Genomic DNA, 16,573 nt, shown 5'->3' on the forward strand with positions numbered 1-16,573 from the left:
CAATCAGAGCACTGGAAACCCGAGCGCACTGCTTGCAAACACGGAAGTTAAGGCAGCGAAGAAGCCAACGCGGCGTTTCTATTTACAAATATTCTAATTCAATTTGCGTGGCTCTTGCGCGAAGCTTCGATCGTCCCACTAACATTACTCACTTAATTTCCTCCTCATTTTATGGATCTCCTGCAGTTTCTATCATGGGCCTGCATCGTGTTTACAGTCGGGATGTTCTCGACTGGACTGTAAGTGTGAAGTTAATTTTATTCACCTGTAGTTACAGAATTCTTCGATGCGGAACATATGTGTTTGATGTAACAAAAATGATAGTACAATTATTGCTGTTTCTTGTTTTGTAGTTTTTTAAACCATTCTTTTTCGTGACATTCTGTGGTCGCCCAGTTTGATAGAGAAAACCATTGTACTGTTGAACAGTCCGCGAACAACCATCAAAGTAAACTGATATTCATGTTTATGCCAGTGCACTTAAATGTCTGTTCGAAATAGTGGATTGCATTGAACATCTGTCGCATCTCAAGCCCACTTGGCGCTTGGCTTTTTTTTTTTACAAGAATGTTTTTATTATCATCATTATTATGAATTAATTATACTTATTCGTGTGCATCTAAGTCGTGCATACATCTTTCGATATAGATCCGTGGTTGCATAGGTCTTGTTGGACCGGCATGGCGCTCCGAAGGGCGGGGCCACGTCAGATAACAGGAGTTTTCCAGGATGTCTCTCGCATCACGTATTAAAAGTCTCTTTACGTACTGCAACATTTAATAAAATCAAGTTAGTGTTCCTTTTGAAGCTTTTCAGTTTGCATAACCGACATCTGTTCATCCAGTTTTATATTGTATTAAGAATGAGCATAAGATGAGTTTCTTGAATTAGGTCTCATAAATCTAATTCACGTGGTCAGTGGATTGAGATTCGCTTCACCATATTGATATCATGTGAATGTGGTCACAGTTCTGTGATGGGATGACTTGTTGACGTTTGGATATTTGTGAAATAAATGTCTTCCACCACTTCTAGCTGAACCTCACCTGTGCTACAAGGAACTTTTAGAATATCATTTTGCTTTTGAAAAAGACTTACAGTGGCATGAGATCTGCTTTTATGAAACATCTGTCTCACGTTGTGCTTGTTTTGCTCCACAGGAGCGACCTGAACAAGATGCGCAAATCCAAAAGTGCTGACAATATCCAGTTTCTGCCTTTCCTCACGACATGTCTTAAGTAAGCTTGTTCTACACAACTCTGCTGAATCATATCACATGATCTTACGTTGATGCTGTTGTCTTAGTAACATTGGATGGTTGTACTATGGGATCCTTAAGCAAGATCAAACTATTGTTCTGGTCAACACCATTGGAGCTCTCCTGCAGACCCTTTACATCACCATGTACTTGAGGTACACCAGTCACAAGGTCAGTTACTAGTAGCCTCTTCACTGTCGAGTGTGTTCAGCTGATATTCCATGTGCTCACTCTGTTAAACTGTTTTTGTCCCAGACGACAGTGGTGTCCCAGACTGTCGCAGCCATGGTAATCCTGACCAGCGGTTGGTTCTACTTCACTACGTTTCTTCCTCAGGGTCAGTCTCAGCTAAACCAACTCGGCCTAACCTGCAGCGTGGTCACCGTCAGCATGTACCTGTCACCTCTCATAGACCTGGTAGGTGCTGTTCTCATCACTGAGTAAACAAATATGCTTCTCCCCTAAACTGAACTTTGGTATAAATAGTTTTATAAATCTATGACGTGCAGCTTCAAATTTACCATCCGCTGACCTACATTCTAATCGTGATCATAACAGCTCAGTGAGTGCCGCACCGGGTCATTATAAAACAGTCTGTTTTCAGAGATAAAAAAGATTAGAGTGCTGCAAAGTATTGTGGAGGAATCCAATCTCTGGCAACCCATTTCAGTGTGTGGTTGAAGGTGAGACATGAATTGAACCTCTTGGTGTCTGAGACAATCCCTGCTGACAGTTCTAGTATTGTAAGTCAGCTCAGGAGTGCAGCATCATGGATAAATATATAAAGAACCAGCAGCGCAACCATGGATTTAATATTGGATGGTTTAGACTTATTTCAAAACACTTCAAACTAGTCATGTTTTAAATTTAGCATGACGTTTTTAAACATACAATAATTCTCGTGGACTCTCTTTGCACTGGAAATAGTGCAAATATTAATTATTTTTGCAAATGTAAAACTAATTTTACTTTGAAATGGATTGTTGCCAAAGCAAACAAGTGCTGTTGGAACATTCTCTCCCTGTTTCCTCTGAGCATGTAGCTTGCAGCATGTATGTTAGGCGTTGCTTTTTCACCAAACCATACTAAAATATCACCCTGGCTTGGACGGAGTTCAATGTTCATATCAAAGGACTTGATCCTGGCATGGGAAACTGCATAAGTGAGGAGTCACTCTTTAATCCAAGCGAGTCATGGCTCTGTCTTTCAACTAGCTAACTAGCTTTGAAGTTATTGGCTCAACAAACTTTACTAGAAGGAAGTCTTGTGTCTGAAAAGTGACTCATGAACGAGGGGATCTGTGTCACAAGACAAGCGACAGTGAGGCGATGCAAGCCGCTTGAGAGCTTTTCAAATTTGTTTAAACAAGCCGTGGCCACGTAGTTAACAGAATCATCCAAATACAAAAACGGTCAAATATTAGTATTAGTATATTATTGTAGTCTCTCAGCCTAGTTTCCCTTTTGATACAGTATCTCATTTTGTTTGAGTTGATCATCTTCGTTAAAAATACTTTTGAAAAGGTAACAATTATTTAAATAAGGACTACTGTTTTGATTCAGAGCAATAAAATATTATTGTTATATCAGATTGTGTTGCAGATGAGTGTCAGGATCGGTTGTTGTAACTAGATCTAAAACCTAAGCAAAGGGAATTACTGTTTTCTGGGCGAGTTTTAGTCTGGTTTAGTCTGGTTTGATCCATTGATATTATCTTTAGCTGTTTGTTTCCCTTTGAAAATCGTGGTTGTATCATCAGTTCATTCGTAACAAACTTTCAGGCCTCAGGTTTGATGTATAGCAGGCGACTCCTCACAACTGTCAGCAGTGGAATCATCGCCGTAGAGGACTGAAGGTTGCATTGCTTGCCACTTGTCTCTTGTTCTCTGAACTTGCTTCACACATTTTTATAAAGTTCTACATCTTGTGGGGAGAGGAAGAGGCTCTCATTGTCACTGGCGCAGTTAGAACACCCAGCTGCCACACAATGTTTTTCCTCATTTCTTTTCTGATATTGAAGCACAAGAGCTTGTTTACATTGACGCCACATGGATCAACCACCAGGATATTCCTCTTGTGACATCAACTCTGCCCTGAATTTGCATTCACTTAGAAATAGTTTCACACTTCTTTAGTTTTCAAAACACAAATATTATTTCATACTACAAATTAATGCCTAAATCCAGAACAGTGACCAGGACCCCTCAATGGCTCAAAAAGAATTCTGTCGATGTCGCCAACAAAGGTGTCTGAACCCCCCAAACACTTTGTCCTTTCATCCGGTATCTTCCTGACCTCGGACTGCGCTGCAGCTTGTTTACCAATAAAGATGGAATGCCCTCTCTTTCCTTGTTGCCATTATCTCTTTGCCCTCTCCTGGCTCTTCTACTATCCTGTTTGCCTCCTTCGCTCTATCCGTCTCCTTGTCAGCTTCCCGCCATTCTTTCCCTCATCTGCAGCTTCCTGTTGTTTGTCTCTTTATGTCTCACATCCTCCTGGTGACCTTTTCTTTTGGTCATGATGAGTATAGTGGTAACATGCTGCCACAGCTGACAGATATAAAGAAGGTAGATTGACCCAGGAGGATGTCAATAATTTAGTATTCTGTGTTCTCCACGTTGCAGCTGCCTCGATGATGTCCGACCTTTGAGACAAAATAAGGGAAAGATCCTTTTTCTTTTCTTATCTTATCACAGTTTAATCGGAAGATAAACAATGTGCGGGAAATTCTCTTCAGTTCGACACAAACACTGCTGTTATTCACGTGTAATTAACACGTCACTCTTTTATTGATTGAGATAAAGGCATAATATTCAGCAACAAATAATTGAGTTGAACTGTACTTACATATGGTCAGGTCACAGTGGCAGCTGCCTAAAAAAAGAGGCCCAGATTTCGCCCGCTCATCCAGTAAAGTTGTTCTCAAGAAAACCAGGAGACATCAAGCAAGGTGTCCACATTCTGAGAAGCCTTTCAACATGGAGGTTCAGTGGTTTAATTCCAGCTTTGTCTCAGAAGAAGACGCCCTGCAGAGGAAAACCATTTCATCTTCCTGTTTGTGTGATCTGTCAGCCACTATCCAAAGCTTGTGACCAGAGATGAGAGTAGTTTAGCTCCTCAACAACAACAATTCCCCACTGAAAACAACACTGAGTTTATAGGAGCTTCAAACTGATAAATCTGTATATTTCTCAACCCAGGTTGGGATCGTGCGCAGCGGTAACGTCCAGTGTCTGTCCTTCCCTCTGACGGTGGCTACATTCTTCACGTCCACCTCCTGGGTTCTTTATGGTCACCAGCTCAACGACTACTTCATCATGGTGCGACACAGACATTACGTTTCATCAGCAATGTCTTCTCTTCTTAAATCCTCACCATCATTTTGTGTCTGCAGGTACCAAACACACCCGGGATTTTCACCAGCCTCATCAGGTTTTATCTATTTTGGAGATTTGCGTCGCCCGATCACTCACCTCCATACAAGTCTATGCTGATATGAAATGATGATTTTATATACAGTTGTGGCAGCAATTGAGTGAAGTTTTGGAAAACCAAGATCATCTCTCCAAGTGCCTTAAAAGACTGATGGGAAGGTCCATTTTATTATTCGTTTCTGGAGTGCTTTGCTCTTGATGCTCTTTTATCGCTGTTGCCATCAGTTTTGGGAAGTTCAGTTCATTGTAGGACTTTTCACTTTTCCCCTGTTTGAAAGTGACGATGCTAACAATGCTGAGGCGACACAGGCTGCGACCAAATGAAATGAGCAAAGCTCCATTTCAATTCCGACTCTCAGTCTGAGCCGCCCTAAAACTGATCTGCAAGTACGGCCATCTGAAAGTGCTAAAAGAAGAGCAGCTCCAACTCAGTCTCCTCTCACTCACATCCACAAGACTGAACCGTCCTGTGATTTAGTATTTAAAAAACCTCCTTGGATTATCTTATTTTCATATCATTATTATGACTGTCTTTGGTTGTTGAAGACAGTTGGTACTTACAGGTCGTTGCACACGCCTCCTGGTGTTGCAGTAATAATAAAAACGACTCCTTTTTGTTTACAAAAACACCAATTTCTAGATGTGTAAAGAATGTAGAAGCGTCTTGTTACAATCCAGTGAAACGGATTCAATCCAAAGATGACGTGTATGTAAAGTATTTTAATATTCAATCTCTAAACTGTGACCTGTGCGTAGTGAACGGCCCAGCATTCACACACTACCCTGGATGGTATTATTGCCAACTTGAAACCTTTGACATCTGTGCCTCTCACCCTGCATTAGAAGGGATATTGTCTCGTCTCGCTGGCGGTGTATCGTGTTCTATACCTTTTATATAAATGTTTACTTTGACACGAAGTATTGTGAGGGATATTTTTGTAATTATTCTGACAATTGAAGTGCAAATAAATGACATTTTTGGTATCACAGAAGCAGCTGGTGGTTTGTAAAGTCATTTCACTAAGGTGCTCCAAAGATGGCAGCCTTTTCAGCTGTAACATGGTGACCCGCTGCTGAATGTGACGGCTGCAGCCTCGCAGAACAAATGTTCAGCTCAATAATAGTACCAAAAGATTGATATAAATTTAGAAAAGAATGACATTTGAGACTACTTAAATGAGGTCACGTGGCTTCAAAATGGTGTCCATTTGCTGGCAGTGTTAATCCTCGAACTCTTGGATTTGTCAAAGAAGATTCTTGTTTATTGAACTGTCCATGAACGGTATTTGTTAAGAGGGAAAAGTAGTCAAAACAAATTCCGACATTAGCGCTTTTAAATACGGAATGTCAATATCAGCAACAAGCTTCTCTGGTTCAAAACACATGAACTGACTCAAGAGTCAGTCTGGTTTTCTTCTCTACTTTTTGACCTGCATCACTTTTTAAATTTTCCACATCAATTCTTGACATTTCTAATTTCCACTTGCTAGCTTGTTGAATGACAACATTAATCTGTGTTGGTCATGATGTTGACATGTTTTGTTGATGATGTAGGTTTTGGTGCACTTTGAATTAACATCAACTACACGTATATATGTATTGATACGTTTGTGGAGCTACTACATAAATATGCAGAATGAAAAGATCATATCTCGTCCACAAGTTGGTTCTGTTCATTTAGCGCATTAAATAAGTGTAAAGCTGAATTCAAATTCAGCGCTGTGTTGCGCTGAGTGACAGGCAGAAAGAGCCTCGGTGACATCACGAGTCGACTCCTGTCGACCGTCCACCAGGTGCAGGTAAACAAGCTCTTCAGCGTCAGTAGCAGAGAAGAGATGCTGAACTGTTGCAATGTGGATGGATGCCATTCACATGGAGGCGACCGACGTCCATCTCAAACCTGCTCTTCTTCCTCAAAAATCAATTGGATCTTGCTTCTTCCGCTTCCATGAACTCAGCCATACTAGTTTACAGAGTTGGTAGTCACACATGGCGCCGCCATGTAATTCATGGTCGAATTTGGAAACTTTTTTTTCAATGCACAGAATGAAAATAGTATTTCTTCTTTCCCATTATGTCTTGATGTCCGTGATCCTTTAAAGCACCTGCCAGATTTGGCCCTCAGGCCCTGACTCAGATGAAGTGAAATGATGCTGCTAAATAAGTGTAATGTTGCATTCACGATCGGCGTTCCTGTGTCAGTAACTCTTGGTACGTTTTGGATATCTGCGCCTTTGCTTTCTACAAGTGAGTAAAAACATTCCAGCTTAATTGTCGAAGCAGTTCGTTTGAAGGATTGTGTGGATGAGCAGCGAAAACATCAAGTGTGTGTGAGAAGCAGAGCTGCTTATGTAAGGAGACAAAAGCCTGTTTGATGGCGCAGTGGTGCGAATAAGTTTGTTTAGGTGAGCGTGTTGATCCAGCGAGGGCAGCGGTGGGAAAGGCCAGGCCAGAGGTTCTCATCCCATGTGTGTGTTGTGCCAGTGCTTCCTCCTGAGCACACACTGACAGAACACGCAGACATAACACAGCATTGTGCCTCAATTGAGTGTTTTTTAGGATCAAAGATAAGAGAGCTGGCGGTTTGGAGATAAATGAGCTGTTGTGGAAAAGGGATAATGCGTGTAGCAGCTATCCTTTACTCCTTTAGCCACTTGGCTGGACGTGGAATGTGGTTTTTCCACTCAGGTGGTTGGATAAATGGATTCATGAAGGGTCCAACGCTCTTGAGAGGTTTACACTAAAACAACAGGAGCTGTCTGAATACCAGTCGGACTGCAGGGCGAGGATAGTGGCAGGATACGTTCCCACCTTGTTATGAGCTGTGGTGAAAAGATCTCAAGCTGCTGCTGCTCGCGTGCCTCTCCGTTTGACATAGCTAGTATTGACTTGGGTCAGCTCAGCTCAACGCAGCCTTGTTTGGTTCTCAGGTACAGCGAGGCAAACATACCGTTACCTTGAGATGCAGGAAATGATGTCACCAGCTGAGAGAAAATTGTTGAATTTTATTTATTTATTTTTTTTCATTTTGACAAAAGCCATTATAATGGTTTTCAGCCAAACTAACTGCATTTGACAGGGAGTGCTTTCCATCGCACAACGGAGCCTGTTGAGTGACATCTGAGAAGTTCATCTCTCCAGTGGTGCACATACTGCTGCCTGCTGGCCAGAGTGAGTGCTGAAAACAAATGGTGCATCTCTGAATGTAGAGGTGAGGAGTGGCACAGCAGGAGGCGAACGCATGTTCATCTCATAGCCTTTTCAAGAGGTTTGGACTCCTTGTGTGTCCATTGTGCTGGTATAGGCAAATAACAAGTTCCCTGCTGGGTTCAAGCTGACTCCAAATCCCCCATGGGGCACTTAGGTCAGTGGGTTTCAAAAGGTCAAAACAATAGCAACTCTGACATGTTGGTCAGGGAACACACGGCATATTTTGTCACCACAGTCACAAAACAGCTGATTTATTTGTGTGTTTCACATGCAAGTTCTGAATGGAGATGGGTAAGTGAGCAGCAGCGAAAGCCACACAAGTGAAGGACCGTCCTCTAAATTCACATGGATCAGCTGAATACCTCAAGAATGTAACCGCCTCTAAGATAGTACTGACAATTTAATGATGATCTATTCACAACTGTTTGAGAGAGCTGTTGACAAACAAACCCAAGCAAAAACCAAATCATAAATATCCTGGCCACATGACTGATGGTGTGCTTAAATGATAAACACACCGACAGAGTTTTTGAAAAGAAATTGAGGAACAAAGAATGGGCGAGTGAGGAGCCCTGAGAATTGATAACAAGGTCTGGGTGGGGTCCGACTGAAAAGAGTGATGGGACATCACCACGTTTCAGAGACAAAGCGTGGAGTCAGATAGACTGGCCGGTCACACCCTCCGTTGGAAACAGTGTCTTTGTTGGGGAAAGACGAGCAAAGTGTCCGACATGAAAATCAAAGCTGCGCCCTTTAAACCGCTGCTCTGGTCCAGAGCCAAATAGTAACACGAGGACGGTGTTTTGTGTACGTGTGTTGTGAGGGGGGTGGGGTGCAATCAGCTGAACAATGAGTCCTGCGCACAAACAGGATCTCTCCGTTTCCTGAAGTAGTGACTGCTGTCTCCTGCTGCAGCTCCTGCGCCCATATTTCAGGCTCATACAGTTATCCTTCTTCATGAATGCCTCTTGATAATAACCCCCCTACACACACGCACATGCACAAGGCTGACATGACAAGTGAATTAAAATGGCCTTGGACACACAGATTTTGTGATGTTATTCACAGGCGAAAAGCAAAGAAAAAGTCAGAGCCCTATTTTCTATAGCAAAGACTCTCTTGACTCCTGACTTTGGCATTCAGTTTCATTTATTTATTTAAATTAAACCTTGTACAACTCTGAGGATTAACTCTATTTGGAGCTAAAATCTTTAAAACGTCTATAAAAGAATGATGAATGTATTTTTTCCCTCAGTAAAACCACTGCTTGCCTTCTGAAATGATTCAAAATTGAATCAATTTGAAGGATATTAACTAGGGGTGGGATTCGATTAAAAAAATAATCTAGTTAATTAGAAAATGTGTGATTAATTAATCTCAATGAATCGCAGTTTAATGGCATAAGAATATTTGCCACAAGAAGCCACATTTTTCAATTTGAATGAATTTGATATATTACTGAATCAAACGGACCCATACATAGGTTTAAACAACAAAAGATTGATTATTTTGCATCAGTTTGACAATAGCACAATAAATCAGGATGGTGGCTATATTCAAGTTTTTATATCACCTTATTTAAACTAAAGCTCTTTTAGTGTCTTGAAAATATTTGTATAAGAATTTCAAGTCCATTCAGAGCAGTGGAAACTCATTGTGTAGCGAAAAACATCCCTGAACGAAAGCAAACAGATGCTTTTGTTTGCTTTTGTTCAGGGATTCCTCCATGTTTGTTGTTGTTGTTATCATCCTAGCTGTGACGTGTCTTGTGCTTCAGTGTGAACAGCGGACCAGGAACTCCTGCACTTACAAACTGTTAAATTAAATTAAATCAAATTAAATTGAAAAATTTCGCCATTTTTTAAAATCATTCCCTTCACTCCACATTCCCTTCACTCATTCATCATTACTTTGTTTTTTTTTGAAACATAAATATTGATGTTTATTATCAGGTTGCACTGTTGTCTATGTGGGTGAAGACATGTGGCACAGGGGTCTCAAACTGATCCAGAAAAGGCCATCGTTGTGTGCAGGTTTTTGTACCAAACAAGCAAGCGCACACAGTTCACTTCAGGCATCAACGAACAGCACCAGACCAACTATCAATTGAGGAGAGTCTTCAGACACCTGGTTGGCGAGAGGCTGATAGGCTGGAACACAAACCTGCAGCCACTGCGGCCCTTTGAGGACTGGTTTGAGATCTCTGGTGTGGAGGACGTGGTCTAGTTTTTGGTACAGTTTAAAACATTTCTTTGGGCTGTATGAAATAACTTGGTGGCCAGATTTGCCTGCTGACCGTGGAGTTTTGATACGTTGTCAGATACTTAAAATAAAATAAATAGTCACCACTTAAATTCTAAGTTTAAACTTTTCTGGTGCTTATATGCAACTTTTATTTGCTCCACACATGGTGCCAAAGTTGCGGTGAGCTAATCATTCGCTGAATTGGCATATTTCTTGCAGCTTGAGTTGTGATGTGGCGTGCGCATGGCAGTGATAAAGTCGAGATAAACACAAAGATAAAGGCTCTGGCGATGGCAACACTGAAGCCGCACGTAGACTGTCGCTTATCAGGAAATTCTCAACTCCCTGATCACTGATGGAATTGACTCTGACCCTCACGGTGTTTACTCCTCTCCCAAAGTCCCGCCCAACTCTCCCTCTTAACCACCATGTGCGGACGCTCGTGTCTATTTCTGTCATTACGGGCAAATTCAGTCGTACAAACTTCCCCCATAATTACTCACAACGAACTTTCCGCAGGCTGAGGGCGAACTAGCGTGCACACTCAGCACATAAAGCCACACAGCCGGCCTGTTCTCCAGCATCAGTAAAACACACCTGTCCCAGCTGCTGTTTTGAAGAGAACAAGAGGGAATGAAGGAATGTGCTACTCTCAGTTTTCCTGTCAGCCTCCGTGCCCTCTTCATCCGCTTCCCTCCTCCCCTGGTCGCTGTTCGCCTTTATCAGCAACTGCTTGTCTTTTTCAGAGTCTCGGCAGCAGTTTTGTTTGGATGACAAACAAGTCTAAACTGGGAGGACAACACAGGGCAGACCGAGGTTTAGACTTACCATCTAAAATAAACGGTCCAGATTAGAAACGCAATGAACACCGGAGCGAGTCAAAGTCATGGTCTGTGGGCCACAGCGGGACCTCGACACAATGATAAATGGCCCACAACATGAAAATCTAACCTTGTTTGTCCAGTTGCACACGGTAAAATGGTCAGCTATCGCACAGCAATGACATCATCAGAAATGTTTTAACAAAAGTTATAGGTTAGCAGTGCTGTTTTTGGGTTGCAAGCTATCTGAAATTTTAATTTTTTTTAAGAATTTTTTTGACATGTAAGTATTTATATATATATAATACTTTTACCACGTGTGTTTGCAGATTATAATAGAGAACAAGGGGCTCAAAATAATAAATTCTGAATATTATAAACAATCTCCAGGGCTCTACAGACAAATGTATTGATACTTTATTTCTATAGTTCTGAATACATTTTATCAATAAGTATAATTTTGCGTTGAAGTAGTAGTTCCTAGTTCCAACATGACGATTGACTTCTTCAGTCAGCGAAGAGGAAAGACAAGATTACCCGCGGCCTTCCAGCAATCTAGTCATCCTTCTCAAATATCAAAAGTTCTGAAAAACCTGTCAGCTCCTGCACCAGAGTCTTCTGTGAAATCACCTGGTGGTCGAAGACAAAACGCCTCGCATCATCTTTTACTGATGATCAGACCAGGCTCCATGAAACTGTCAGAGGAGTTCCAAACAAACCTTGGAACCTGAGACGGAAACAAGTTTCGCTCTCGGATTTTGCGGATTGACAGCCGGCGCCTCATAAAAGTGCCCTCATTAACATCCACCTCGCCGTCCTCGCTCTTTATGAGCCCACGTGTGTATGCACGCATCGCCCCGTTGCAGAAGCAGTTGTCCCTGTTGGTATTTACGGGGAAGAGCAAGTGTCTTGCTTTCTTTCCCTGGTTTCACCAGCTTTTTGGTCCTTGTTTTGGTAGCACAGCTGAGCGCCTCACCCTCCGCCGCCACCATGACGCTTGACGTCACCTCAGCTTTTTCATTCCCACCAGTTGCTGCTGCAAACCTCCATGGAGCAGAACCTCCAGTGTGTCCCCAGGTGTGGGAGGTTGTGCCGTCTCAGACAGTTTCACTCCCCCTTCCTTCCTTCCTTCCTCTCCTCCCCCTGTCTTTCAGGATGGGATAGAGTGAGTGAAGTGATATGTGGACAGCTAGTCATTTAGCTGTCAGAGGACGTCCCAAACACCGAAACACTGTCAGCAAAGATGAACGTACACATTTCAGTCTCGATTTAAATCGGCTGTCAGGTTCTGTCACCGGAGAAGAATATCAATGAGACACGACGACAGCAGCGGATTCACTCCTGGTACCTGGATCATGTACCTGTTGGGTCACCTCCTGCAGCTTGTCTAAGTGAAGGACTGAGGGCAAAAACCAGCCCAGTACCACATAATGCACTGCAACAGTTGCACAGCTGCAGGAGCTAGTGGTTAAGAGCAACTTTCTGTTGGACTTGTTTTGGTATTTTACAGTCTTAATCCCGTCTCAGGGTATTAAAGGAGGAGAACCATAGCCCAGCTGGGGGCAGGGGCAAGAGGTGGGGACACCCTGGGGAGGTCAAAGGAGCCCAAACAGAAGGTCTTAAGAAGTAAATACATGTTCTATTCTGATTAGTGTTTAGGCCTTTGAGAAACCGTGCTCTTGCAGTTCTCATTATTCTGCTAGTGTCAACTATGTATCCCATACAACTTGACTAACAGAATGTGTTTTTTTTTGTTGCCTCCAGGATTCACCAATTCAAAATACGCAAACAAACACTTACATTTGACATTGAAAGTGCTAAGGAACACAGGAGTTAGCTCTTTCGTTTGAAGATCAGGGGTCAGTTTCAAGAAGATGAGAAAACCGGAAGTACGGGTTCAACTCTAATCTTGCAAACTCAGACTCTTCGTTTCATCAACCAGAGTCAAAGTCAAATCCGCAAGCAGCCCGTGTTTGAGGATGTCAAAAGCCCTCATCAATGGAACTCAGATTCACATGAGTCACCGTGGCAACGCGTGAAACTTCCCTTCAGCAGAGATGGACTCATACATGAACGTTTGCGCAGAAGTCACCTGCTTAAACAGAGAGAGTGATCGTCCAATTGCAGTGTGACTACTTTTATCGTCTTTTTCGTATTGGTCGCCTCTTCTTCTTCGCCCAATCCCCAGTGTGACGTTTTTTGGAAGTTACAGTTACGTTTCACATCCACGTTCTCATCAGGGAATCATATAACATCCAATCGGGTGATGGTCGTCCTCTCCAGACGTAGATTTATGTGGAGTGTCTAAGCTTCTACTGGAGTGTTTTGCTTCGTTGTTGCACCGGTAACTGACACAGAGCTTCGCTTATCCTGATTCATGAAACGGAAAATCTGGAGTTTCTTCTTTTTCTGAAACGGACCCCAGGTGCGTGTTCACTCACTGTTTAGATAGCTAGTTCGTGTTCATCCAGGTAGCGTGCAGCCCAGACAGGACGGAGCTTTGGCACAACCAGTTCTTAAGAGAGACATCTGACTATTGACTTGGCAATCCACCTCAGCAGGTTTTTCATCTCTTCCCTGTCATCGCAGCCCCGTCCCTACCAGAGTGGCCTCTGACTCTTGTGAACTCAAAGGCTCTTCTACACCATCTGTGCTGCGTTCAGTGTCATCACTAGCATGGAACGGATGCTGTTCAGGGGAAGAAAAATGAAAGAAATAATCCATCATGGACTGGTCTACATGGGAACAATTGATTTTTGTTGTTTAAGTACATCGCATGGTTCATGAGCTCGAGGAACTCCAGTCTTGTCACTAAGCGAGTCGTGTTCAACTGACCCCTTCACAGGAGCACAGAATGAAACACAGACCAATCTGAGGGTTCAATTGTACGGTTTCCCCTCTGGTTTCCTCCCATCCTCCAATATCATGCACAGCTTATTGGATGTTTATTGTCTGCAGTTGTATGTTGTCATGGATGTGCTGCTCTAGCATCTGCTGTGACTCAAGGACTCGAAACATGGTTGGTTGTAGTACAGCCATGATTCAAATGTGTATATCGGATATGAGTGCATCACTTCAGTGAGACTGGAGAGCAGAGCACAGGAAGCAGACGTACAGCGATCACACCTGTATTTGTCCGCACCACCACACTTCAGGGTGTTACCTAATGTTTTTCATCCAGTAGTGACACACACACCTCTGGTCCTGTCTCAACACGCTCTCCTCTCTTTCAGCCAAAACAACTGATGTGTGGGTTTGGAAGTGTTTTTGAAAAACATAAAAGGTGTATTCACTTTCAACCGTGTGTGTGTGTGTGTGCGTGGGATTAGAGAGAGTGACAAGAGAAATATATATTCACAAACCTCCGCCTCAGGTGGAGAAGTGTTTAGTTTGACAGGTTTACTGACCTTTAACTCTTTTTTAGGAGCAATAAACCACATTTAGAACATGGAGTTTCTGCAAGCTTTTATGGCTCCGAGTGAGAAGGAGTGTGCCATATGCAGGATGTACAGTACTGTCAGGATGAGCAGAGGGGAGACGGGGGAACAGCTGTTTGGGGGAGACTCGCCTTGCATTGGCAAACGTTACGGGGCGTTTCTGCTTGTGAGTGTTTTTAAAGAACCTTACTGCTTTTCAGGACGGGTTGATTTATTACAGTTGTTGCTCAGCATCTTCAGGAGATGAGATTCTACTTTTGTTTTTACCCCACCAGCCAGAGAGATAATGATCAACGGCGAAGCATCTGCTGAGTCCACATCACTCTCCCAGATGCGCCAACCAACCAAGGATATGTGGCTTGTACAATACATCAGTTTGGGCTGGGAGTGCTGCAGCCACACAGCGAGAAGGTCAAGTTCAGGAAACTCTGACTTAAGGTTGTCTGTAAAAGTGGGCTGATGAGGAAATTCATGAAAATTATCCCAAGGTTTATGAGAAGTTATAAAAAGTAGAGCCACAACAAAATAATTGCGCAAAATTGGAAGACATTTTGAGGAAAGAACAAGGTGTTTTAATAAGATGATATTAGAAAAACCTGAGCAGGCGGAAAGAGAAACAAGTAAATAGAACTACTGAGCGATGATTGAGAGAGAAAAAAAGGCAGTTTTTGAGAGAATTAAGTCTGCTTTTAAAAAAAAAAACACAGGCTGGGTCAGACATAAATAAAAAATTTATAGCATCTAAACTTTTGTAATGAACATTTTTCACTGCACCAACTCCAGGTGCATCACACATGTTGTCATATCCATAACTGAAACTGAATGAGACTGCGCTGATGCAGGGAAAAACACGTTTAAAACACGTCTGGATAGTAGCACATGTTGTTTAAGCAGCCAAGAGTTCACTCCTCACAGGTGCACTAACACCATGATGCTTACGCTTATGTGTAAAGATTCAACTTTCAGCTTTAGTTGTTCTCGTGTCATACGGTATATTAAATTGTAATTAAGAGTGATTTATCAATAACAAAACTTATATTTCATTACACTGAGTTTCACCCCTAAAAATTACCATTAAAAAAGCAGGGAAAAAATCATTGTCTTAAAAAGATTTTGGTCATGAAAAAAAACAAATGACACGAAGAGGTCGTTTTTTAAAAAAAATACAATTCCTTGTGTTTTTATGAACAGGACAAGTGATCTTTGGGGGATAAAATGGAGCGAATGGGTCAATGAAGTACCGAGGTCTCTGAAGCAAGACAACAGCATGAAGGAGAGAAGACTTGAGCTGTCAGTCAAAAGTCAATTGCTGTAGATGACGTGAGCAATGTCGCCATCTAGTGGGGAGCTTTAGAATGATGCTACGTGTTTTATGCGACTGTCATGAAACAACAAACGTACTTGCCAGATATTTATTCAAACTAATAGTTTCTAGATATGTTACTATCGGATTGTGAAGAAGACAAGACGCAGTTCATCACGTCGAATTCCGAATCGTCGTTCACTGCAGGAAACACGGGGGAGTTAACTGAAGGAGGATTGTCTAGACTTTTTTCAGGTTAATAAAATAGCAGCACGTTCTTTATTTTACGATATAATTTCATCCTCCACTCAGCTATCACCACCGACTCTGTTACAGATTCATAATTGAAGCTGCTGCTCTCAACTGAATCATTAATTTGTTGAAAAGTATAATAAATCATTGCTACACTGCAGTTGGCAGAAGAATATATAAATCTATAAATCTGGGAATCTTTTGCAACAACGCTGTTGAACAAACACTAAATCTAGAAAATGCATGTTATCTTCCTTTTTTTTAATTTCATTTTTTCAAGCCAACTTGAAATGTGTGACAACTAAACACAGACAAAACTGGCTGTGACACTTGCTAAAACAGCAACCTACTTGTTCTTACAAGTAGGTTGCAAAGCACATGCTTAAGTTAAGAAATGACAGATGACAGTCGAACAAAGAATGCTTTTTTTTATCCTGATAATCGGTCACCAGTTCAAGCGGGACAGGTGAATTAAGAGCACAGAGCAGAATCTTCACACCTTCACGCTAAAAAAAAATAATATTTTTTTCCTTATTTGGTTTTTTTTTGTGCATAACCAATTAAAGTTCATGGTTAAACATGCTATTCTTTTATTTAAAATGAAGTAAAAATACG

At 42.0% G+C, this 16,573-nt stretch overlaps 1 protein-coding gene across 1 annotated transcript; it reads left to right on the forward strand.

Annotated features, from left to right (window-relative positions):
- The first annotated feature begins 45 nt into the window (after positions 1–45).
- On the forward strand, positions 46–5,648 carry slc50a1 (solute carrier family 50 member 1). Its single transcript, XM_053888038.1, has 6 exons — positions 46–239; positions 1,161–1,238; positions 1,306–1,429; positions 1,514–1,675; positions 4,458–4,577; positions 4,652–5,648. The coding sequence occupies exons 1-6, from the start codon at positions 172–174 to the stop codon at positions 4,754–4,756; spliced, it is 657 nt and encodes a 218-aa protein (XP_053744013.1). The 5' UTR covers positions 46–171; the 3' UTR covers positions 4,757–5,648.
- The last annotated feature ends 10,925 nt before the right edge of the window (positions 5,649–16,573 follow it).

This window comes from Synchiropus splendidus, chromosome 15 (assembly GCF_027744825.2).
Source record: "Synchiropus splendidus isolate RoL2022-P1 chromosome 15, RoL_Sspl_1.0, whole genome shotgun sequence".
In the NCBI taxonomy this organism is placed as follows: domain Eukaryota; kingdom Metazoa; phylum Chordata; class Actinopteri; order Syngnathiformes; family Callionymidae; genus Synchiropus; species Synchiropus splendidus.